This window comes from Carassius carassius, chromosome 49 (genome assembly GCF_963082965.1).
Source record: "Carassius carassius chromosome 49, fCarCar2.1, whole genome shotgun sequence".
Taxonomy (NCBI): domain Eukaryota; kingdom Metazoa; phylum Chordata; class Actinopteri; order Cypriniformes; family Cyprinidae; genus Carassius; species Carassius carassius.
Window position 1 is genome coordinate 3,542,318 of NC_081803.1, and position 26,996 is coordinate 3,569,313.

Here is a 26,996-nt window from a genome sequence, read left to right on the forward strand (position 1 = left end):
GCTGTGTAACGATCGTTGTACCTTGCAGCTCGGCTAGCCCACAATCCTGAACCTATAAAGAAGAGTGATGCTTGCCTCAGTGCTACCGCAATGAATATTGACTGCCACCAAAAGCAGGGGCAAAAAACAGACGTGATCACTTTCAGCCACATCAGTCTATTGACTGAGGGAACTTCAAAAAAACGAAGAGAACGTCTACTGCTTCGTTTTCACGTACAAAGGATGGTTTATGTGAGTCAGGGGCAAAGAGTGAGGAGTCAACAAGACGCCCCACATCTCTTTCGCCCTCTTTTCTGTAGGGGTAAGGAAAGGATGGAAGACGAAAAGGACTGGATAGGTTGTAGTAAGGCAGGAGGAAAACGAAGGAACACACGAATGGGAGGGGGAGTATGCATCACCGCAGACAGGTGCATGCTGGGATAAAGCCTGCGTGGGAGGGTGGCGGCGTCTGTGTAGCATAGTGGCTGGCTAACTCTCTCCATTTCCTTTCTCTTTGCATGACTATCATCATTATCGTCAGTATCTGTGGGTGGGAGGGAATGAAGCCATTCATCTTGCTTGGAATATAAGGGCTGGTGTTTCTATGACGATCATGTGTGTGTGTCCGGCAGCGGGGCGTTCAGCACTACTCATCAATCACTTAGAAGGGTCTAGACCAGTGCATAGAAAATTTAGGAGGGATTAGTGTAGAGCATCAGTGTCAGCCTTAGCAATCTCAGCCAGCCATCCGTGACATACTCAAATCATGCCCACAAACATGCATACGGACCATGGGCTTCAAAAGCGCTCTGAGGTCATCCCCCAGGCCCCTGCGAGGTCTCAGTGGCCACATTCCCTCCCACCGTCCACTTTTGTGGACAGGTTGTCATGGATACTCTGGTGCCACAGAGCTTGACCCTTCTCTTGTTTGGCAAGGCCACCGAAGTACAAGCATATCCAAATTTTCCCAACCTCAGAACTGGGAAAGGGATGCAAAAATATTAAAATACTTGGCCAAAAGTTCTGTTCCTGTTCAATACATCTCAGACCCCAAGTGACAGACTAAGGCCACTGTACAGGCAGGAAAAGTGACTGGCTATAAATACAGAGCACCACTACTAGGCTAGCAAAGAAATTTCAGAACATATGTGCCAAAAAGATTCTCCCAGTAAACAACTAGGTCATCCTTGAGTTACCAAGTTGACCTTGCAGGACTATGTCTGAAAAAAATAAAGGTTCTATAACCCAGTAACCAAATCTGTGTGGAAACTGACCCACATGGTAATCTCAAAGAAAGATTATACTGTATCTGTTAACTACTGACACAGTGATTAGTCAGCTGAATTTTGGGAATCTCCTCCCTGCTCTCTAGATATCGCCATCATCTACTGATCAAAAATGCCATCTACAATTCTTCCAAGCACTTCTGAGCATGTTCATGGGGTATAAGGTCTTGCTTCCCTAATCCATCTGTTGCACTAATGACTCTCAAATGACTTGCTTTCCAATCCAGTGATGGCAGAGAACATGTTGCCCACTCTGTGTTTAAATACAGGGGGCAATACAAGTGCTCCCCCCACAACTAAACATCCCACCACTTTTAGCCAAATGTCCCACCAGGAAGCTGAAGGAATGTGAGGTGTTTGGAGGAGAAAGGCATTTGTTCTGTCAGGCATCCCAAAAAATGACTGCACAAAAAAGGACTTAGTGCTTTGTAACAATTGTCACTCCCTCCTTTACTGGCCCTCTATTCTCTATACCTTTCCTGTGACCCCAGCACTAGGCATAAAAGATCCATCAACAGTATCACTGGCTGCATTTACAAGTGAAAGGGGCCCAATAATGGAGCAGTTAGGGGAAGAATGGCTGGGCGCAGGGAGGCTCACAGATGTTGGTGGTTGAGGGGGAGGTGGGATGTATGGAGAAGGGGCTCAGCTCCATTGTTGCTGAGGGAGGGGTGGATGGGAAAAAAAAACTTGATTCGTGATGGCAGGCCGGCACTGGTTCGCCATTGGCCCGATGTCAGGGTGAAAGCAGGACTGGCTAGAAGAAAAGGTGTCCAGGGAAGCGTGTGAACCAGGGCTCTGAGAGGTCAGGGGAGGAAAGAAGGCAAATGGGAAAAGGGCATCATGCAGAGGGAAGGCAGAAAAAAAAGAGATGTGGAGAAAGAGGCACATAATTTGGTATGATTTGTGTGACTTTGTTCTATTGAGTACCAGAGAAAAAAAGAGATCCTTTAGTTCCAGTAGGGCATAAGGCCAATAAATGAATCCTACTTCCGAATATCTACTGGGAGAGAAAGGGTGAAGATGTTTGGAGCTAATTAAGTCATCAGTGCTGGGAAAGGTAAAGCACTGGCTTGGTATAGAAAAAGAGCTAAACATTTGAAGTCTCAGTATTTCCCAACTTAATTATTGTGGTATTAACCAAACAATAAGAACATCTGTGCATTATAAGCTTAATAATAGAATATTTCATGGTCAATGTAAAAAACAACTGTGTAAAAACATGAAAAGTCTAATATAAATGTGATAAATGTGTTTGTTATAATTATGATCAATAGTAGTAGTTACATTAGCAAACTCAACAGAATGAACACATGAGAAGATATTAGGGGTGTAACGGTACGTGTATTCGTACCGGACCGTTTCGGTACAGGGCTTTTGGTACGGTGCACGTGTGTACCGAATGACCGAATGCAATATTTTGTGTGCGGAATATATACATTTTCGTGTTTCCAAACGAACATATTAAGTGGCAGAAGTCTCCGCGTTCAGCGCAAATCCCGCCCTGCAGCTGATTCTAAGGCCGGTGACACACTGGCTGCGTGGCATGAGCGTGGCGTTTCTGCTGCGTGTCAGTTTCGTGATGGCTGCCTCGTGTTTTCTGTGTCTTTACACACCATAATCATGCCTGACGCGGCGCTGGCACGCTGCTGCTACTGTAGGTGACATAGAGGGAGACCGCCGACAGACCAGGATCTTGTCTTCACGACAACAATATCTATACTTCATGTTGAGCATAAATATAAAGCCTACTGATAAAGGACACCGTAAACAGTATTGACGGCAAAATAGACTATGTTTGACAGGTGCAATATGCCAGTGTGTCACTGGCCTAAGGTTTTCAAAAGGCATCACGCGAGTGTGAACATCACTACAACTAGGAAAAAAACAATTGTAATTCAAACGCAGCTCCCGTCGGCATTTAAACAGACCTTTGCTCTTAATTCCGATCGGTCCAACGCAATAACGAAATCTGAGCAGGTCTAAAAACTGAAACTGCTGATGCTGCAACTTTACACTTTGGAAAAGTTTTATATATATATTTTTTAAATATGAGCAGGCCTACAAGCTGGGATTGGTAATGCTGCACTGTAATCATAGTTATTTATTTATATTTTTCATTATATTTTATTATATGATATTGGTTTGAGACTGAGAGTATTTTATTTAGTGGAGAACTTTGCAGCAGTATTTTATTTCTTATTCTTTTTTAATTTATATATATTTTATTAAAAAGTATTTAAAAAAAACTGTAAACAAATTTAAAAAAAAGTTTATAGTAATGAACAACCTGCAGTTTAATGATTGCATTTCTTTCCCTTACTGTACCGAAAATGAACCGAACTGTGACTTTAAAACCGAGGTACTTACCGAACCGTGATTTTTGCGTACCATTACACCCCTAGAAGATATATATATATATATTAAATACTCACAGGGATCTGATTGGCCAGGGAGGGTCACATGATGATTCTTGACCCCATCAAAGAGAAGTTCAGCTCCTCCTCTAAAACAGGGAAAATATACAGTGCACATAATGTTAAACGTTATTGCCTTTTACATGTAGACCTTCAACAACAATAATGTTCAGTGAATGTTCTCCTGTTTCTAAAATCATTTAGCAGTATCCACCATGCAGTGTTTAATTTGTGACCCTGGAGCAAGTCGATGGGGTATATTTTTTGCAATAGCCAAAAAACAAAAACATTTTATGGGTCAAAATGATCAGGATATTAAGTAAAGATCATGTTCCATGAAAATATTTTGTAAATTTCCTACCTTAAATATCAAAACTTAATTTTTGATTAGTAAAATCCTTTGTTATGAATTAATTTGAACAACGATTTTCTCAGCATTTAGATGTTTTTGCAACCTTTAGATTCCAGATTTTCAAATAGTCTTATCTCGGCTGAATATTGTCCGATCGTGACAAACCATACACCAATGGAAAGCTTATTTATTCAGCTTGTGGTCCAGAGTCACATTAGCTTAACATCCAGTCTATGACAAAGCACACCAAGAAAACTTTTTCTTGTCTTTCTATAATAATAAAAAACAGTTTATTTTATGATTTTAAGCAAGATGTAATAGCACTCTTGAAGAGCACCAGGTTGCATAGATGTCATCAACACTGTACTTTCTTCAACAAGAACTGTACAAAACCTACATTATAACTTGCGAGTGAGGACCAACGTATTTATCACTAAGACAAAATCACAATATACATTCAAGCAACATTTAAGTAATCAAGCAGAATTTAATTAAAGCAACTCAGTAAGTAACAGAGATCCATCCAAGAACGAGAGAAGGTGCATGTCAGAAGAAAAAAAAAATGATAGGGACATGAAGTCAGAGTAGGACTCATGTAGCAGGTGCAGGCCCAATAAAGAGAGCTCACATCTCCTGGAGAAAGCCCAGTTGTCCTCCAGATCGCCCGGCCTGGCCAGATGCCCGTAATCTAGCGCTACAGAGAGAAGTCAGCCTGTGTGCCAGCCTCAGAAAGGCCACTCACAAACACCACCTCTGTCCATAGACAGTCACACAGGACTCTGCTGCGACTTGAAAGCAGTGATGACTTTGACCAAAAGCCAAATTTTTCTGCCATCTACGTTCTCTGTCGCTCCATGGCTATGTTCAGAACAGCATATTACACGTATTACTTCTGTAATCTTATTACTGACTACACTTATTAATTCTGTAGTATAATTATTTATGCAACTTTTCTGTATGCATGGAATACCCTGATGGCCAAGTACAAAGTGTCAAAATGTGCCGTAAACAACAGGTGGCACTATGTGGGAAACGGTATACTGTATTCCACAATACATTGTGCTCATCACATCTTTCTGACCAATTACATGACAATGTTGCTGCATGTCTGAGTCAAAACCTTTAAACACAAATGAAAAAAGCAACACAAGCAGTTTATAACTTAGCAGAATTTGCTGAACTGCACAATGAGGTGATGACAATCGCATACTTTTAATTAGTGGAAGAGTATACTGTTGGATAATCTGAATTGTTGTTTCATGTTCTGGCAGTATTCAGTGTATACTTTAATGCATGCATTCTGTTCCAAACATAGCCTATATTTCTCCTCAGAAATCCAGAAAACTGTGCTGTGATCAAGCGGTTAGCACAAATGATGTGACATGTGAAGTTGTGTTGCTTAAATGATTCAAATCCAGCTGGAAAACTTATCAAATTAAACTCGTTTTAAAAAAGTTAGCCTGGTTCGTTAATGATGAAATTGATATGACATCATTTCCCGTCGTCTCTCTACAGTGTTACTAATAAAAATGAGCAGTGCACATCTCCTGATAAGCTGAAACGTTATTATTATCTATTATCATAAATGATCATGGTATTATTCTGACATACAGTATACAGTGCACTGAAATACCCTCTCATTGTCATCATTTTCCATGTTTATGAGCAAACCTCATTTCTATTAATGTTAACGTTTCTCTAACCGAGTGCATGTCTACATCGATAAATATGTTAATTTTTACTTTTTAATTTCATTGTCTTTACTGCCGCTAAACCGCTGAAAAACAAGTCTTTATCAACCGAGTGCCCTTGATAAAGATTCAGTCGAGTTGGTTTGAAAGCTCTTCATTCAGTTTCTGGTATTAATGTAATCGGTGGAATACAAGGCAAATGCGATGAATCATGAAAAGAGATATATACAAACCCGAACTCCAGGTGCAGACCTAAGGGCGCTGCCATGTTGCTCTAAAACCGGAAATAATCACGCAGCTTCACCGGAAATGACATCTTCCTCTGAGGACCATTTTACTGTAGAGGGCTTCTTCTTCTTCTTCTTTTTGATTGGCGGTTTGCAACTATTTCTTGTGCATTACCGCCACCACTGGACTGAAGTAGGCACGGGAGTTACTAACTATTCCCAAACTAAATATACCAGCACGTTAAACTAATATAATAATAATAATAATAAAAAAAAAAAAAAAAAAAAAAAAAAAAAATAACTGTAGAGGGCGTTTCTGTTTGTCGACTAAAACCAGCTTCTGGTTTTCCCTTGTGTATTTGCTCTATTATACATTATAACTAACTAAAAGATGTTTTGATTGAAAATTTACCATCCAAGAATAATCTAAAATATTTTTGTCTCTAAATGGAGACATTCTATATGTATAATGGTTTTTATAGGCTACTTTACATTATATTGCCCTACACCAACACTACACCTAAACCTACACCTTACAGGACATTTTCTGCATTGCATACAATTAAGGAAAAAATTAAATAAATAACAAACTTTGTTTACTTAATTTTTTATACCAGTTTTACAAACGAGGACGTTCTCAAAGGGAGGTCTTTGGAGATTTCGTCAGGTTTAGCCAATCTTTGGGTACAAATTTGTTTCTAAAATATAATTAAATAGGTGTGTACACACACACACACACACACACACACACACACACACACACACACACACACACACATATATATATATATATATATATATTTAGTTAGTTTTCCTGATATAGTGTAACAAAGCCTGCTAGTCCAGCTATTATATTGCCGTTTAGAATGATTCTTTTTACTGTTATTTAAATGTTCCCATAATGTCTAATATTTCAGTGTGTGAGGCGCAGTGCTGTGATGTGTGCTGGTCCCCACCCCCTTGTCCTCTGTCACACTGGAGACAGGTCTGTCCTGACCAGGAGCAGATTGAATTGCAAATCTCCTGCCTTCTGTTGGCGTGAGAGGCTGAACTGGCCCTTTGCAGCCGGCCATTCATGTGTTAATATGGAGTCCAAGGGGTAAGGGGGGCCCTGGGGCCACAGAGAGACACATGAGGGGACACTCCCGACTGACGTCCAAAAATAAAATTATCACAATGAATTTGGACTATCACTGTGGTATGTGCACACTGAAACTACTTTTTTTCCCTTTTTTTTAAAATTTTTTTTTACATATAGCCATGATTAACTAAACGGATGCAATGCATATAATTTTATTGGCTTCTGTTGTATTTTCTTTGAAAGCAAAGTCGTTAACTTTGCAGGTTGTACACAACTGACAGTAATATGAGTTCAGTGCTGTGTGTGTATGTGTGTGTGTGTGTGTGTGTGTGTGGATGAGCTCTACATTTAGATGACAAAGTGTTAAAGCACCAAGACATGTAATCCAGTCACTTTACATGTGCTTAGCTGTTCAGGGCATGACAAGTTGTTCCTACGCTGTCACCAGCGGATCCGCCTGTAAATAAATCAGCTTCCAAAGAAAGAGAAAGAGAGAAAGATATTTGAACATACGTGATGACACCAAGCATTACGTGTGACCAAAATAAGATGCCAAAATAAGCTGCTTTAGCACAATTTGAGGCATTTCAGAGCTTTAATATCAGCCCCAGAACCCTGTTGTGTCAATATTTAATAAAAAAATACATGAAACATATCAAACTCAGTATCCCCGGGTAAATTTTTAGTTACAAAAATAAATGATATATTTTTGCACCAGTTTCAGTCATGTGCACATGAAATCTCATAACAAATCTTATTAATGTTTACAAAAACACCACACAAATTTGCTCTTAATATATTGTATAACATTTCATATTCTAGCTTTGATACTTTTAAATAAAATATGTATTTGTATTCATATTTAATAATAAAAAAATACAGCATTCCCAAGTTACGGTGATCAACTTTTCTCAGTTACCAAAATAAATCATATATTTTAGCTCCGGTTTCAGTCTTGTGGAAGTGAAATCTAATAAGAAATCTTTTTAAGTTTTACAAAACCTCCAAACAAATTTACTCTTAATATATTATATAGCCTAATATCCCATATTCCAGCTTTGATAAAGTGCTGTTCTCTTTCAGAGTAGACTGTGTGTGTGTGCTATTGTGTGACTCGTCGTTTGAGTTCACCGACCACAGCAGTCTTCAGTAAAAGATTTTCATCTGCATTTCTCCAATATTTTGAGCACAGTGGAGTGTGACGGGCAGCTCGGCGTGTCTTTGTGTGCTGAGTGGGCATTGATGTCCTGGGGTCTCTGTCAGTGTGCCCGCTTTGCCAGCAGTGCCTGGTGGACCTTTCTCTGACTGACACAGCTGTGCGGGGGACATCACACACACACACAATGAGAGATTGCATCATGGCTTTGCTGCAGCCCCCTCCATAACCACCATCTTGTCTTGGTGAAGTCACTTTAGCCTGACGCGCACACAACTCAAAGCCAGCACGCATGCTCTGTCGCAGTGCATTCACAACTGCACCCTCACACTCACACACACACACACAAATACACACACACAAATACACACACACACACACACACACACACACACACACACACACACACACACACACAAAAGGATAAAGCAATCTTTGCACGTTGATTAACTTTGAAGAATATGCAAGTTTTATGAATGAAAATTCATTCAAAAGGTTAGGTTTGGCAAAATTATAGAAATTCACCAAGATAATCAACCTTGAATAGTTTATAGTTAGTGATTACACTACTAAACGTGTGTCTACAGCAAACACACAGTGAAGTGTTGTATTGAGAAGGGTCAAGTGCAGTGAGTTGAGAATGCTGACGTCACTGCACTACGTGTCGCTGGAGCTCGACGCTGCTGCCACCTTGTGGTCATTTTCTAGAGCTACACTGTTTAAACTCGGTTCAGTTTATGATCCAACACCAGGAAGAATACAACCATATCTAAAAAAAAAAAAATATATATATTATTTACTTTCATATATATATATATATATGATTAAAATATATATTATTGTTTGACCTATTAAATGTCACTGGTCCATCGGTGAGCCCACTTGTTATTACATGTTTACAACAGTAATATCTAAATTCTCTAAATCTAAAGTAATCTTGACAAACTATATATAGGCCTACAGTCACGGCCAAAAGTTTTAGAAGTGACCTTTTTTTTTTTTTGGAAAGTGTGCTGCTTAAGCTTAATACTTCTTCCAACAATCTGTGCATTTTCCAGCATGATGGAGTAGCATGTCACAAAGCAAGAGTGATAAAGAAGAGGCTCGAAGACCATTACATTGAAATGTTGAATCCGTGGCCAGGCAACTCCCAGATCTCAATCCCATAGAGAACCTGTGGTCAGTCCTCAAAAGGCGAGTGGACAAGCAGAAGCCCACATATTTCTGATCACTATATATATATATATATATATATATATATAATTTGAAAGCTTAAAGACTCTACTTTTCATATTTGGTGACTGGTTTATTCACTTTACCAATATATTTAACAGAATAACTGCAATTTATTAGTATGCAGCAAGAGTACTCATCAGAGTTAGAGAACGAGCTCTGACCTTTATTTTGAAATAGCTATGCTCATGTAAAATCATAGGGAATCTCTGTTATTTTAATGGCAATTGTTCAAAAAATAACATCCACTCTATTTCTTGAGAAAAAAGTGTTTATAAAAGTGAATATATAAAGATGATCTGTTTGTATTTAAGACTACAAATTAAGAAACAGACGGGCTTTAACCTGAGACAAGTAATGTCACCTTAATACTGTAAAGACATTTATCTAAAGTCAGGATGTAATAGACTTTCAAGGAATAATCATGTAAATAATGCTCAGTTTCTTTTACAGACTTGTCATTTCGCATTCATAACACCTCAACATATCATCAGGAGTCATGGGTATGAATTTTGTGGGGGTTTTTTGACTCTCAAAGTCCTGGTACCCGCTGACTTGAACTTAATGAATCAACAGACCGGTGAAAATAATAGCATGCAAATTGTAGGCATCTGATTTTTTGCAGACAGAAACAAAAGGCAATAGGTTAAAATCAAAAATGATTATAACTAACCTAATATTTAGGGGAAAAACAAAACAAAACAAACAAACAAACAATCAAAAGCACAAAAACACAAGCTTACTGTATTTTATTTTCTGAAAAAAGTGCAAAACATATGACATACCAGTATGTACAGCACATAATAAAAGGATGCAATCACGTGACCTTGTCCACCTCGTATATCATCAACCGTTTAGGGGTAACTATTTACAAAACGAAATAGTCACACATTTACCTTTACAGTAGAGAAACCGAACACAAGTTACAGTCCTAGACCAGCAGGCCTTATTAAAAAAAGTTCAAAAGGTTCAAAACTTGCTTCCATTTATTATTATTTTTAGCTTACTAAACAGAGCTCTCTGCTGGCTAAAAGTGAAATTGCATATGATCCACTTTTCATCCCATAATGCTCCCCATCCGTGACAGACAGCATAATCTACTTTCAGATTTGCCTTTATTAAATTACCTGAAAAAATACCTTCAGAAAATTCCCTGGAAATGTGCATTTATAGACTGGGTGTGAAGTATAGCAGCCTGTATATGATACACACTAGATCGCGTTAGAACCAGATACCTACAACCTTTTCTGTTTATGGCACCCAGAAATAAGGGTAGAACATTTACACTGTTGATAGAGGTATATGTATGTGACTTTGGGTTTTGTTTGGCTGAATCTACCAGAATATGAAAACAGTATTCTATTAATAGGTGTTTTTGAATTGAATGAAAATGTTGCTTTTATTAGCTGAAATCTTTCAAACTTTTTTTTTTTTTTTTTTTTTTGCAGGAACCTGATGAAAATGTGAATGGTACCAGGATGTCATCTCTTTCCTTAACAGATTTGTGCAATATGAGGTATAATTCATATCTTTTGGATAAATGGATGATTTATGCATCAAAATAGGCAGTTTTAGTAAAACTCCTAATCTTAAATATGATCAATATGCATTAGCATAAACAACTAACACAATGATCCTCCATATATTAGTTTGTGAATTATTGCCATAACATTACTTTTCAATGTTTGAATGAAAAATCAAATGTCTTTGTTGACTTGCAATAGATGATCTGGACACGGACTTGATCTGTAAAGTTTGGTTATATCGGTCTCTTAAATAACTTAATACAAACTGACATTCATTGTGATCCAGTCTCATTGAGAATATACCTTATGTATCTAAAAGACAGCTAAAGCTCATTGCCATGGCCATACTGACTAGCATGGCCTCTTGTCATGAAAGATATTAAAGCGGTCATATCATGATTTTTCTCTGTAATGATTTAGTTTTTCATGTTCATTTCCACCCTCTTTTTTTTGATGTTGGAATTAAATAGGCTGTTATTGTGCCGCTGTGCCTTTAAGACTTTATGCAAATGCCCTTCTTCTTATATGAAATGAGAAACACATGAGCTGTGGGGTTGCTTGTTTCCAGCACTGGGATCCTTTAGAAGGATCTGCAGAGCTGTAGGTGCTTCACACAGCCAAAAACAGCACATTAAGTGGTTGGTTTTAACTAGTTTCACTTTTTTACTCTTATCATTAGCTCTTCTGGTGTTAACAGGATGAATGCACACCCGATATGTGATGTTAATGGGTAAAGTGGGTGGCCATATGCTAATAACCTTGAGTTTCAGATGCCAAAATTTAGTTTAAATAAATACTTTTTTTTTTTTTTTGCACTGAATTTTTTTATTCTGATAGTTATAATGAACTCTGTATTTACAAATAAGGAAATTTCATTCCTCATGATATGACCCCTTTAGACAAAAAATAAAAAACCCAGAATGAGAAAAAGAAAGGAAAGTAAACAGTATGTCATCTCCAACACACACAGACACCAAAGCGCTCTGAGGAGCGATGCTGTCAGACCTGGAGAGAGTGTGAATGTGAGCATCTGTTAGACACTCATTAAAAATGAAGGCCCAATTCCTCACTTTCTCACTTTCTATCACTAAAGCAATGACAATAGCGAAAAAAAAAGTGACCGTAAAAAACCAGCATAAAAATAAGACTCTTTATCCAGCAGACATCTGTTTGAATTCATGATTTGGCAATTTACATTCAGACATCTGAAAAGTGAGTGTGTGTTCAGTCTTTTCCAGCAATAAATCATGACTCTCCAGTACAGAGACACGTCATTTCTGCAAGACATCTTTGCTTTTTATCGACATGAAAGCTGATGGAAACTAAATCATGGATTCACATAAAACAGGATTCAGACCCATTTGGGTCAAAGTCGACTTACACTTCATCACATTCTCTCTTTTTGAGAACGAAGTTCCCTTGATCACCACTGAAGAAGAGATTTTGGCTTTAGATTTTTATTTCATTCCACTGCAGCAATCTGCGTTCTTCAGGAGGCACCATCATGCTCGCATAAAGCTTGTCACCGTTTTGCAGAGTGAGTTGCTCATTGATATATTCTCAGTCTCCCCCCAAAAAAGCATGGTCTGGTCCAGGAGTATAAGTGACAGGAAGGTCAGGGATCATACCATGTGTGGGTGCGGGGGTGCTATAATTCACTGTGTCGTACAGGAGGTTCAAGCTTGTGGGACAGAGCGGTGAGGACCTTGTCAAACTTCTCATAGCGCTCGGCCTGGTTTCCTTCAGAGCCACGACTGCCCCATAAAACCCTCATCTGAAACTCAGTACAGAAGATTTCCAGCACCTCCTTCCGCTCCTGGAAATCTGTGTGGAGACGGAGAAAGCCTGAATGTTATATTGTATATATCTTCAAAGTGTACATCCATGCATGCTTTTTAGGCTAACATTAGTAATTGTGTCTAATAAATGGCTAAATGCTTGGATTTTATATCGGAGTTGTAACACAGGTTGATAGTTTACCCTGTAGTTTGCTCTCGGTGTTGGTGCGATACAGTCCTCCGTGGTGAGCAATGGTTCGTGCTGCTTCCAGGTGACTCATGACCACGTCCACTCCTGACTCCACGCTCTCCCAGGACTCCAGCGCCTCTCCGGACGCCACACCGCGCTCCAGCAGCGACAACACCGGCACCACGTGAGGGAAAGAGGTGTTCGAGAGCACACAGGTCTCTGGAAGATTCAGAAACAAATACAGTTATAAATAAATAAACTTTAAAAACAGTTGCAACTACTGGGGGCCTTGTGATTTATACAATAGCCAGTGCCAAATTAAATAAAAGATTGAGGAGTAAAATATAAAAGACAAATAATAAATGAGTAAAATCCAAATATTCTTTGATCTTTTATTACATTCATTATATTTATTTTTTTATTATCAATTATATTTATTTAAAAATATTATCAGAGGAAAATAATTCACAAGAACATGAATTCAAATACAGTAAAGCTAATAAATAAAACAATTAATCTTGTGAATGACATCGATAGTAATTGTAATGAATATTATGTCCATTAATATTAAGAATTAGTGGTTTACCGATATTTTTTAAATTTTATTTTTTCATGGTCTTAGAGAGCAAGGTGTAAAAAGCATATATAAAAAAATATATATACAATACATTATATTACACAATTTAATTTAAATAACATGCAGAATTGCTGTAATTATATTGATTTAATTTTATTTAAAAAAAATATAACTAAAAATCTGTAAAAAAGAAAAAGATTTATGCTTTATCCACCTTTTGATTCTGTAATCCTATTGTAGTAGTTTGAGTGCACTGGGAATCATATTTTCTTATTTTACATACAGAAGACAATAACATACGACATGAATATGACATAATGGCAAAATGGATATAACGCAGCATAGTGTGTGCACACAGGTGTTGGCTGGGTTCTTATCTCTATCAAAATAAAAGTCCCACTGCTGTCAAATAAAAAGCTGCTTCTGACACTATACCGATTATCGGCAAATACTGATAATTCAAACATGCCCAAAATTGGCATTTGTATACATGTATCGGTCAACCACTATTAAGAATAACACTATATTGTCCATGTGATTCTTTACAAGTTCCCTTGGAGTTGCTAAAGTCACTAATATTAAAGGTTCTCTAGGATTCTGTCATTAAAGAGGATTGTTTAAGACACCCTGTTCTACCTTTCCCATCATTCATGGCCTTCAGGAATGGCTTAAGTTTCTTCTCATAGAGGATGGCGCCTTCTGTGTGTCTCTGTCGCAGTGTTATCCACGTCTGCTCCAGCCGTGAGATCTACACCAAACATCACAGAACATACAGTATAAAATAACTGTAATATATCTGGAAAATGATCAGTGTGAGTTACGGACGACAAATAATACATCTAAATAATACTGTTCTGATATACAAATTATGCATTACTGTTGTTTTTAAACTTGCTATTGAACGTTGGCACTTGTGGTTGGAGAGGACAGGTGTGTTTTTGTCACCTGCGGCAGCTCCAGCGCTCTCATGACCGCAGCGAAGCCGTACATGTTGCCCATGTTGCTCTTGAGCTCAGCAGCCAGCTGGATGGTTTTATGCAGGAGGGCGGCTCTCTCCTCGGTGCTGCCCGTGCAACCCAACAAATCCACCGCCATCATTATAGACATGGTGTAAAACCTGTTGAACAAGACACAGTTTTATCAATACTGCTAGCTGTATCTCTGTAAAACGTATGATGGCTTGTTTTATACGTGTATGTTTTTAGATTTAAATGAGTACTGCTGTGTTCATTTTCAACTTGAACAGTTGTATATCAAAAAACAGTAATATTGCAAAATATTATTAACATAATAACACTGTTTCATATTTTAATTTATTTTAACATGTAATTTATTTCTGTGATGTAAAGCTGTATTTTCAGCATCATGACTCCAGTCTTTTTTTTACTGCTCAAGAAACATAAAAATATTATTATTATCAATGAAAACATTTGAGCTGCTTAATATGTTTGCGGTAAATGTGTTTGGACAATTATAAATGTCTTCACTGACACTGTTAATATATTTATTGCATCCTTGCTTAATTAAAGTATTCATTTCATATTTCCTATTTCAAAGAAAAAACATATTACTGACCCCAAACTTGGTTTGTGTTCTTGCTATACTTTAATCAACAAAAAAAAACACTAAATAGCATAACAACATCAGTATTCAATTATATATGATATATAAATTTGTATATATTTTCTTGTATGGTTTTCTTCTGAATTGTTTCCATTATCTGTAATTCTGTGAATGCGTTGAAAGGCATAGTTGTGCTGGTTGGAACAGAGTTGACTGGACTTCATTGGCTGTTGATGTCTGTGTTACTCCCTTCACTTCAGAACAGCTGTGTCCTGATTATGATATGTGTGTGTATGAGTGTAAGTGTTTCCTCACCTCTCCAGCAGATCCAGTCTCAGCTGGTGTCCATGTGGAAGAGTCAGCAGCTCCAGCCCCGAGCTCACTCCCATCATCCTCTGCATCTCCTTGGTAACGCCCAGTATCCTAGCAACCTGCAGATGGCCACACAGATATAAGAGCATTATATTCAGCCCCGCCCCTTTATTTCCATCCTAACATATTCACAGTCAGAACAGAAGACAGTTAATTACCCTTGAACTCATCACATGATGAATGTGGTAAACAGCAGTGTGGAGAGAGTTTATTAACCCTAAAGGTGTAGATGTTAATGGAAGACAACACTGATGAATGTCTGATATCAGTCAGCTTCACATGTGCCTTACGTGATGTCGTAACCAATCAGATGTCATTCTGTCTGTCTGCCGTGGGCTTTACCGGGCATTTTTACTGTTTGTGTACTTCTTTGGGAGTGTTTGGGAATGTAAATGTGTATGGGAACTGGTAATGTTGTCCTGGGTCATCTAAGAATAATTTATTTAATAATAAACAATAATTTGCGATATCAGTCAGGTATCGAAAAGCATATTATTTACTCACCCTGAAGTTGTCCCAAACATTTATTGCTTGTGTTAAACACAAAGGAAGATATTGTGAAGAATATTGGTAACAAAACAGTTGATGGTAGCCATTGACTTACACACTTACTACAAGGAAGAAACAAAGAAAACAACCCGAAGGCCCTCCGAGAGGCGGGTTGAAAGAAGGGCCATCAAGGACGGATCACACGGTAACGGACACAAGGATATCGGCAAAAGAGAAAATCCCAAGGAAGTGTGGGTGTGGCTGGGAAAAAACAACAACTTTGAGGGGATTTCACATTCACGTGGGAAAGAAGAAGTGTGGTGGTGGTAGCTTGATGCAACCTTGCACTGACCCTGTAAGGGCAGGTCAGACAAATGGGATCCAAGGCCGGATTCACAACCACAGTGCCAACGGGCCAAATGTTGCAGAGGTAGAGCAGGAGGAAAGGAAGGAGGAGGAAGAAAGGGACGTTGATGAATGCCAGGAAGTAAACTCAGGAGAACCCCCAAAAATGGAGGGGAGCCAAAGGGACAGGAACCTGAAGAACCCACTCCGAAGGAACAAGATGAAGTGGCCAAAGGCCAACGAGGCTGAGGAGTGAAGAAAGTTGGATGAACATCTGAGCGGGCTGCTGAAAAAAGCTCTGCGTTGCTCAGTGGTAGCCAAGCTTAACCTGTTTGGGGAAATCCTGTATGAAGAATGCAGCAACAGGCATGGCGAGGTGACCATTAAAGAAGCCTTAATAAAATAAAAAAGCAGGAGGGAGAAAGAGATCGATGACCTGGTGGTATGCAGAAGGCAGCTCCACAAGCGTTGGAGGAAGGCAGAGGAGTCTGAGAAGGAGGGCTTGAAAGCTTTGTGGGATGAGATCAGAAGATGCCTTGCTAATCTCCGGAGGGTAGAACGCATCAGAAAACTGAGCAAAAGGAAGGAGAAAGGAAAGATCTAGTTTCTTCAGGAATCCATTCCGGTATGCACGTGGGCTCCTCGAGGAGAAGACAAGTGGAATTCTGGATGTCTCCAAAGAAGAACTGCAGGAGCACATCCGCACTCAGTACAGTGACCCAGCAAGGAACAAGCCTCTAGATTCACCAGGGTATGTGCCCAGACCCTCAGAACCATCAGCCCTGTTTGACACATCGCCACCAAAGTTCAGCGAAATCAGGCAGGTGATCCGGCGGGGAAGATCTGCTTCAGCACCAGACCCGAATGGAATACCGTACAAGCTGTATAAGTGCTGCCCAGCAGTGCTGAAGCTGTTATGGTCCCTGATGAGAATCACCTGGACTAAGCAGACTATACCATCTGAGTGGCAGAAGGCAGTGGCAGTCTCTATTCCCAAACAACAGAATGCTAAGACCATCGAGCAGTTCAGGAGCATAGCTCTACTAAATGTGGAGGGGAAAATCTTCTTCTCCTTGATGGCAAGAAGAATGACCTGGATCCCAGGCTTTCCTGGCTGTGTAGAGCATGCTTCCATGATTTGGGAACAGATCCAAACCACCAAGAGGGAGAAGAAAGATCTGCACGTTATATGGCTAGACCTAGCCAATGCCTATGGGTCAGTGCCACACCTGCTCCCGCCCTTAAGGAGCTATATGGATGACATCACCTGCCTGTTACGAACCGCCCCATGTACAACCAGGTTGCTCAGGAGGTTGGATGAGCTGATCACCTGGGCCAGAATGAAGTTCGAGCCACAGAGGTCAAGGAGCCTCTCGTTGGGAAAGGGGGAAAGAAACGACAGAGTCACCTTCACCATCAGTGGGGAAGATATCCCCCGCATCGTGGATCAGCCCATCCAAAGCCTGAGAAGACTTTATACATCCGGTCTCTCAGACAAGGTTATGGGGAAATTCATCCTTCAGCAGTTGTCAGAAGGCGTGTCCAAGATTGATGCAAGCCAGCTACCTGGAAAGTACAAGGTGTGGTGTTATCACTTCACTTTGTAACCAAGGGTGATGTGGCCTCTGAAGCTGTGCAAAGTCACCTCAACAGCAGTAAGCCGGATGGAGGCAAAAGCTAACTTTTTCATCCGCAAAGACTTGGCCTACCACGGTGCTTCTCAGCTGCTGGGTTGTATGGATGGAATTCACTCCAGCTACCCCTGAAATCCATCACATTGGGCTATAGGCAGGAGAAGGCAAGGCTGGTGATGGAATTAAGTGATTCCTCTGATAGAGCAGTGGCTGATGCAAATGCCAGAGTTGAGACTGGAAGGAAATGGAGGGCTAAGGAAGAGGTGCAGAGGGTGATAGGAAGGCTGCAACACCAACAAATTGTAGGCACGGTCCAGACAGGGAGGACAGGTCTTGGATGGACGGAGCCACCCATCCTATGGTCCAAGGCAAGTAGGAAGGAGAGGAAGGACCTAGTTGTTGCAGAGGTAACCAGGATTGAGCAGGAGGAGCTCAGAGTAAGGTCTGTGGCACAGGGGCAGCAGGGGCGGTGGACAACTTGGGAGGGTGTTGCAAGCCGAGCTAACAGCTGGGCAGAGGTCTGGAAACTGCCACAAGCCCGGCTCAGTTTCCTCATTAGGGCAACATACGATACCCTACCAAGCTCAAAAAAACTCCACCAATGGCTTGGAATGGAGCAATCCTGTGATCTCTGCGAGACCATAAATGCCTCACTCCAGCATGTTCTGTCCGGCTGTAAAACAGCACTAACACAGGGTCGGCTCAGATGGTAGCATGACCAAGTGCTTAGGAAGCTGGCAGAGGTGCTGGAAAAAAGTTGGCAGGAGGCAAACAATCAGAGTCCATTAGAGAGTCGATGTAGGATCCACTTCCATAGGGAGGGGGAACCCGCAATGCATACCAGCAAGAGACCACCTACCAAGTAATTAACACCAGGGGCAGCGTGGAAGATGGAAGTAGACCTGGGAAGGCAGCTCCGGTTCCCAAAGGAGATATGCAGCACCACATTAAGACCAGACGTGGTGCTCTGGTCTGCAGCTGTGAAGTCAGTGATAGTGATCGAGCTGACAGTGCCATGGGAGGAAGGGCTGGAAGCTGCTTACGAGAGAAAGAAGGCAAAGTATGCAGACTTGGTTGCGGAGTGCATAGAACGTGGATGGAGAGTGAGGCTGTACCTGGTGGAGGTGGGAGCCAGAGGTTTTATGGGCAGATCAATATCATGCCTGCTCAAGGACCTGGGATTACGGGGAACCACACTGAGCAGATCCACCAAAGATCTCTATGAGGAAGCGGAGAAAGCAAGCCATTGGTTCTGGCAGAAATGACGTGATAAGGCTTGGGGAGTAACATCTAGTTAGGTTTTGCTGCTGGGGGTGTCAGGGAGACGTCCCTGTTCACTGCCCCGCCACCAGGAGATGTTCTGGGTTAAGGGGCGAAACGTCAATGAGCGGTGGTCCCCAGCTGAAGACCCTGCAGCAAAACCATGTGGTATGCGGTCAGGTTTAGGCCTGCCTCAGGGAAAAGAACGCCCCTGCCATGCATAGTCCACCATAGGCACTGTAGGAAGTGCGACAGGCCTCAAGGTCCAGCAGAAAGACCACCTCACTGTAATGAATTAAGTAAATGGCTACTGTCAACATTTTTAAAAATATCTTGTGAGTAAATGATGACAGAGTTTCCATTTTTTTTAAGGGGACTAGTCATGATATAGCAGAGATATATATGGGCTTTAAGTTGAATCTGGCCCAAAACAAAGACCACGTGACCAGACCTCAAGAAACTGATATGTACAGTTCTCACTGACTTATTAGATTTTGTAATAAATATAAAATATAATTTTCTATAATTAACAATAAGGTAGTATTTATTATTATTATTATTATTTTTTTTTCATTCATTACAAATATGCATTCACCTAAAACCTATCCAACTAAAACCAACTAAAAGTCTCTATATTAAAAACTGAACCTGGGCTATATGGGTAAAAATCTGTTTGTTTTTGACCCAAGGCAACTGAAAAATGTCTCTAGAAAATGTATTAAAAAATTAAGAAACAGTTAATTAATAAAAATTAAATAATATTTTTACTCAATTATAAAAATTTTAATTTACTTAAAAAATACATTAACATTAAATTAAAAAAAAACGTGTCTCACATCAAATCATCTGTACAGTAGGTGCATTGTATAAAATTTAAATATAAATTTAGGAACTCAAAAAATTCCTGTAATGACCCAAACTTGCATCATTATGAAGCAACATTTTGGTCAATTCACTCTTACGTAACCCTGGAAAAGGTTAACTAATTATGATAAGGGTTTAAATGTGTATTTTGAGCTCTTTTTAAAATGATTATTATAATTTTATTTTTCAATATTTCTGAACAGGATTTTTGCCTGATGTGTCACTTGTTCCCATTATTATGATTGGTTTCAGATGGAGTTGAACTGGAGTTTGTGGATTGATTGTTTTATTATGAACACTTAACAATAACCTTTGCTTTGTATAGAATTCCTAATAAGCAGTGAAGCAACACACAGAAAAATGTCAATAGCTAAAACATTTGTTATAATGTTTTATCTCCTGCCAAAATTCAATAATTTTATTTAATTTTTGTGCAGAACTTTTATTTTATGGTTATAGATGTATTGTTCTTGGCACCCAATTAGTGTGGTGGGTACACTAATAGAATTTATTAAAATGCTAATAAAATGTAGTAATGTATAGAAAATGTTATATATAGTGTAGTATATATATTATATAGTATTTTTTTTACCATGCAGTCTGCCTTGGTGATGTGCTTGGCGGCTGTTTTGGGATCCACCTCTGCCAGCAGCTCCTTCACCCTCTTCAACACACTCATCTCCAGAGGTTTATTCTCGGCTGGCAGAAGAGTGGACTGGTATTTGCCAGGTTTGAAGGAGGAGCTGGTCTCCACCAGGGGGAGCATGAAGCCCTCCATCCCATCTGGGGCTCCAGAGCCCGGACTTTGGCCATCCTCAACCCTCAGCCTCTCTACGTAGCTCTTGCAGGGAGGAATGGGGGCTTGACTGGGTCTCAGCTCACAGTAGCTGCCGTCCTGCTCTGAACTTTCTGATGGGTAACTGTGGGCAGGCGTGGAGTGGGTGCTGGGGGGCATTTCTGAGCAGGTAAGGTTGTTATTGGAGGAGGATGGTGAAAGATGTGGATCGCTGGAGCGCCGCATCACCGGAGAAGGCGGGATCACGGCAAGGACACGCCCACCTGAGCCATGACTGTGGCGGGAGACTGGAGAAACAAACAAAATAACAGACTTTTACATGGCTCTCTGAAACGCTTGGTTTTGATTGGTCAGTAGCAACATTCGTAGTTCAATTATTCCCAGATAATGACTGTCATCAATAAAAATGACCACTCAACAAGGTATTGGAAGCTTGCTCTTCTTTCATGTCTGTCGTATCACATCACGGACACACTCTCTCCATTTCATTTAAGCACAGCTGGTGACCCTCAGTAACTAACTGCATTTAAGATGAAACCGGAGGACTTCAGTATTAATAATGTATTTTTGAGGTAAAAAATGCGAGGCCCTGGGTAGTGGAACTAAAAAGGTCTAGGGATGTGTTTTAAAAAAAAAGAAAGTTCTTTCAAACTGAGCTCAGTGATTTTAGAATTCTGTGCCATGCGTGAGATGCTGCAAAAGTGGGATGCAAAGACATTTTTGCAGTCCACTGTCCATGGTTTTCTATGTAAACATGTGCTAAATGTACATGTTTGACCATTTTTCTTTTGCAGCGGCACGGCATATTATAAAAGCAACTTGTCCATAGACCTCGGATTTTTCCATTTTGTCTTGCATTTTGCGGTTAAAAACACAAGGTCTGTGAAATGCAAGGTTAAGAGACATGCTTTTCAAAAGTTTAACATTTCAATAGTTCTGTCTGAATGGCCCTCAATAGTAGGCCTATGGTTATATTGTTGTAGTGTTCATCTCATTGTGCAGAAGGATTATTTTTACTCACTAGATGGGGCTGTTCACACAGAATGCGTTTTTCTATTACTGCTACTTTTCCATGTAAACGTGCTAGATCGATGTGTTTGACCATTGTTTTTGCGTCTTGCATCTTGCCAAGGACACATCGTTCTTAAACCATGGCATTTGTTTCCCATTTCACTGCCTGCAACACTTGTTTTTTTTTTCAAAGCAAAAATTCGTTCTGTGTGAATGTCCACTAATGGATTACTATAAGATAATAAATAGGTAAGCTTTTAAAATTTCTTCTCAAATCAATATTTCATGTCCCTGTTATTATGTTAGTGCTGATCATCTGTGTAATATGTGTAATAAGTACCTTAAATGTTTGAACTTGTTTGGTCATTTTGGCTTATAGCTTGCCAAGAACGTATTTTCTTCACAGAAGTTAATAACATATTTCAAATCAAATCAGTAATTCACTTCATGTTCATGAGGTCCTGATCACCCTGTCTAGGATTATTTTGCGGTAACAACCACCCGGATGTACATTATCCTTTACTATTAGGGTGGGCTAACAGAATCAGTTGGTTTTAATGTTCAGAGACATGAATGAGAATGTGTGTGTGGACTCACTGGAGCTGTAGGCAGGGGACAGCGGGCAGTGGTACTCTTGGATCTGATCCATGCTCATGGCACAGTTCCTCATCGCATCCTTATGATGCACTGTAGAGGGGCTGGAGAAGACAAACATGCTATTAAATCCTTCATTATATATATCAAAACACATTTTACATGTCAAAACAATCAAGCATGGCGGACAACTTATAAGCCACAGCTACAAGCTTTCTGAAAAACACATTCAGCGCTGCTAGAGACGACATGCACAGAAGCAGGTGAAGGGTTTCCATGTGGCCAAATCTGTGTGGAAAACAGTAGTGAGTGGGAGGGGGTCTGTGCCAGCTGTGAACACACACACACACACACCACACACACACACACACACACCAGCTGCTGCCCTCCGCTGGTTTCACCTCTGGCTCGACTGTCTGAGGCTCATCTGGCTCTGTAGGCTGGGCCGCACTGCTAATACAAGACATCCTACATGAGCACATCACTCCTGCATCTCTGACCTGTTAATATGCCTGATCTCAGTCCTGCGATACCTGAACATTTTCAAGATTAAGATATATATACAAAAAATAAATAAATAAATAAATGAATGAAATAAAAAAATTGAGACTCTAAACTAATTTAATGCCTGGTGATCATTAAAAACTAAAATGAATATTGTCACAGAACATGTTATTTTGAGACCTCTGGTGGTCAATTCAAAAACAAAAATGAATTTTGATACAAAATAAATAAATCAAAACAAAACAAAATGTTATTTTGAGACTGAACCAGTTTAACTCCTGGTGGTCACTAAAAACACTAAATGACTATAGTTTACAGGACTATAGTTTCCCTAAGGGCAAGTGATTTATTTTCCATTGGCTCGAGTTAAAAAATATAGATGTGAATCATTACCCTAAATTGTTTTTAATTGGATGAATGAAACATTTTTTCAGTGAAGAAAAAACAAAAAAAATAAACCTAAGTATTATTTTGTGATTCTGAACCAATTTAACTCCTGGTGGTCACTAAAAAAACATGAATATGGTCACAAAAGAAAACAAGGCACTATATTTTTATAATTTTTGTTATTTTATTATTTGAGAAGAAGAAGATGATGATGATGATGAAGGTCTACCTGTGAGGAATGATCTTCTCTGTCGTCAGTCCATCTGTCATAGTAACGCTTCTTCTCTTGATGTGCGCCCCCCTTGGGGTCGATGGTGAATGTGCAGATCCCGGTCTCCCACCGGCCAAAGCAAACGTCGCCTCCAGGTATCTCAGAGGCAGCGTGCGGTTGACCGGACACAGCAGCTGAGCTCCAGTGCGTGGGCACACGGGTCGTCCCGTGCCAGCATGGTGCCTGACCAGTGTGGGGACAGAGTCAAAGCTCTCATGCTCCAGCATGTACTGGATTTTGGTTTGCCCGCTTTTGACAAGGACTTTACTGATCCGAGAGTGGATGACTTCCTGCTGCCAGCGACACGTGAGGACGTAGTCGCCCACGGTCGACAGGGAGTCCCGTACGAGGAAGTCACCGCTACGCAGAACCAAAGTTTCTGAGGCCTGTTCACACAAATAAAAGAAAAGGTATTATTAAAGGAAATGTTGCGAGCTGGACTCAAACCCACATTTCCCACATAAGCACCACATCTCAACATGCTACTTTTTAGACACTTTTCCCCCCAGAACATTCCAGTGGAAATGTGTTGGTTTTTTGAAATAAACACATTTTACATTCAAATAAATAATTAAAAATTACTTTCTGTGGTAATCGAAATTTTTGCTGATATTTTTGTTAACAAGTTGAGATCATTGTTAGCAACTGAATCCATAGAATAACTTGTATACTTTACACAAGTTTTGATTAAATGCCACAGATGTGATACTTTATGTACTACATGCCTCTGTTCCAGCAGATGGCACAACAGTACATTTGGTGAGGTCAGAAGTGCAGCATGGGGGCGTATCGCCATGGCGACTAGCTATAGTTTTTAATAGAGGTGGCTGGAGTTTCTCTTTACTCCAGCTTGAGCAGGAATACATTATGCTAATGCCCAGATGGCTGCTCTCATAGTAGAGACAGCGTGGGCTGTAGTTTGACGGCTCTATGGTGCAAAAAAGGACACAAACACACTCTCTCACAAACACATGCTGACTGAAAAACCCAAACATGCCCAAAACAAGCAAATATACAGTACACATCAAAACATAATTTATAGAATGCACATAGAAAAATACTGTAAAACTGCTAACGAAGGTTTTAATTGAAGAACTTCTCCAGTTACATGCACACTTGTTTGGGCATCGTAGTGTGGACTTCCCTTTGTTATTGTTCCCAGTGTTGAGGTGTGCAATCTTTTTGAAGTTAAAATACTTTCATCCATTACCACTTAATATGCAGAGACAACTGGAAGTCATTTGTAGGCGGTTTCCTGAGGAGTGAAACACTGGTACTTTAAAAACATTGCTCTATTTGTTTGAGAGAACAGTTTGAGATTTTGGGAAGGTATAGCCATAGATGGCAGACAGTCCATGTGATAGGGCTGTCAAGATGGCTGAAAAATAAATATTATCAAAATTCGAATATATATTCGAATTTACAATGCATAATTTCAGTTAGGGTGAAGAAAAGCTTTTGGCTTCTCTTCTGAGGCCACAAGAGGGCCATTGGGCAAAATATTACTAATGCACGTTTATTCAAAGCATAAGAAAATATGACTGTGAAAAAAGTGCATAAAATAATGTTTATAAACTAATTATAATTAAGTATCTTAAAGAAAAACAGAATCATTTGTGCATTCATAGTTTAATACAAAGAGGTGAAAGCCAATCACACAAAAAATCCCCTTAAACTATAAGTTTGCAACTGTGAGAAGTGAGACATAAACTCGCAATTCTAAAGATGAATCTCAATTCTGACTTTTTTCCCCCAGAATTGTGAGATATAAACTTACAACTAAACAGAATTGCAGGATATAAACTTGGAGTTGTGAGAAATAAAATGGGAACTGCAATTCTGACTTTTTTCTTGAGATATAACTTCTCAATTTTACCATTTTAAAGTACAATTTAGATGAAAAAAAAGACTCACAATTTTCTTACTGTTGCAAGTTTATATCTCACAATTCTGAATATATAACATGTATTTGCGACTATATATCATGCAATTCTGAGAAAAAAGCTCAGAATTATGAGATGTAAACTGTGAGATAAAAAGTTGCAAATAGCTTTTTTTTCTTTTCTTTTTTTATTCAATGGCAGAAACAAGTTTCCATATTTTTTGTACACTGTTTTATTATTGTGGTATAATCAATTTGACACAAATCCACCTCCAAATCCAGAATTAACTTCCAAAATTAAATGTCGTTTTACATGACATTTTCTTTTCGTCTAAGTACTAGAATAGGCTGCAAAGTGGACCAGACCCTGTTGCGTTTATTCAAAATTCTGGCTGCGTGAGATTGTACCACAAACACACCTCTCGTGGAATATGGCCATGGTACCAGCCGTGGCTCCTCATGTCACTGCTACTGAGTTTGAGCTCCTCCTCCAGCTCCTTCCTGAGTTTCTCCGGGGGTGACTCCAGGAGGTACTTCTCCTTGGAGAACTGCAAAAAACACATAAAAACCAACAGATAAGTCACACCACTCTACTTCATGAACACACAAATATATGATACAGCAAGCTATTGATCACCCTGAGAAAAAAACTAAACATTCTTGAACAACAATGGCAAGGTTTATTGCCTCACTCATCAAACTGACGTATCAATCCATATGAGAAATGAAAAAGTAATTTGAGTCACACAGAGCTTCACTGCACATATTCTTCTTTATAATTTATGTAACATCTAACCATTTTGCTAAAATCAAAGCATACAAATACACAATGCAGGAAGAGGCTTGCTCGTCTCACTCAAAGAACAACGTTGTTTAGAAAAAGGCACTCTGTGTCCAGTAGAAATAATGCATAATCTATGAGTGTGACAGCTCAAGGCGAAGGTCTTGGCCCTCTGTGACACAGGAAAACTAATCCAAACACCGGCGGCATTGTAATGAAGTCAATAAAGAGACAACGGACATAGCTTAGGGCACTAACAGGGCGAATATGGGAGATGTGGGATCAATTTTACAATCCTGGGTGACTCTAATGGTCTCTTCCTCTCTCTGTCTGAGATAAACGGATTAAACATCTGCTTGCTTTCACTCTTTGACTGATTTTTACACATGGGAACAGGAAAAGATGCTAGATTTCCACTGTCATTTAACTGGTTATGTGTGTGTGTGTGTGTGGAAAGTGTGGAAAGATAGTGAGGCAAGGTCAAGTGTAGGGAGTTATTGCTTTTGTCTCTGCCTCCAGGGGCTGAATCCACCACCTGGGTCTCACCAGACCTCTCTGTAATTTCATATAGGCGTCTGTAATTGTCTTTTGCTGCTTGAAGATGGCCACAAGGTACAATATTCTGGTGTCATATATTCTTGATTTGGGACCATAGAGAAAACCCAGTGTGCGAGCGATAACAGTGCTAGGCTGATATGAGTACCTTCATATTGACTTATGAGAGGTGCCTCTCACAAGAGGCAGATGACC

General features: G+C 39.7%; 2 protein-coding genes across 6 annotated transcripts in view; both read right to left on the reverse strand.

Annotated features, from left to right (window-relative positions):
• Positions 1-6,073, reverse strand: part of LOC132132333 (ubiquitin-related modifier 1-like) — a 7,963-nt gene extending 1,890 nt beyond the window's left edge. Inside the window, exons 1-2 of the mRNA XM_059544713.1 lie at positions 5,959-6,073; positions 3,701-3,771 (exon numbers count right to left, since the gene is read on the reverse strand). Coding sequence (XP_059400696.1) covers positions 3,701-3,771; positions 5,959-5,993 — 106 coding nt within the window. The 5' untranslated portion in view covers positions 5,994-6,073. The remainder of the gene's footprint in view (positions 1-3,700; positions 3,772-5,958) is intronic.
• Positions 6,074-11,566: 5,493 nt separating this feature from the next.
• The window catches only part of LOC132132113 (SH2 domain-containing protein 3C-like), a 47,766-nt gene continuing 32,336 nt past the window's right edge, over positions 11,567-26,996 (reverse strand). For 3 of the 5 annotated variants that reach the window (XM_059544370.1, XM_059544374.1, XM_059544373.1), the window contains 9 exons: positions 25,885-26,013; positions 23,542-23,969; positions 22,425-22,525; positions 20,613-21,103; positions 15,372-15,487; positions 14,439-14,610; positions 14,130-14,241; positions 12,929-13,135; positions 11,567-12,772 (listed from right to left, as the gene is read on the reverse strand). In XM_059544370.1, the coding sequence (XP_059400353.1) occupies positions 12,597-12,772; positions 12,929-13,135; positions 14,130-14,241; positions 14,439-14,610; positions 15,372-15,487; positions 20,613-21,103; positions 22,425-22,525; positions 23,542-23,969; positions 25,885-26,013 (1,932 nt within the window). In that variant the 3' untranslated portion in view covers positions 11,567-12,596. Of the gene's footprint in view, positions 12,773-12,928; positions 13,136-14,129; positions 14,242-14,438; positions 14,611-15,371; positions 15,488-20,612; positions 21,104-22,424; positions 22,526-22,796; positions 22,875-23,541; positions 23,970-25,884; positions 26,014-26,996 lie in introns of all 5 variants that reach the window. The other 2 variants (XM_059544369.1, XM_059544372.1) reach the window with 1 other exon arrangement.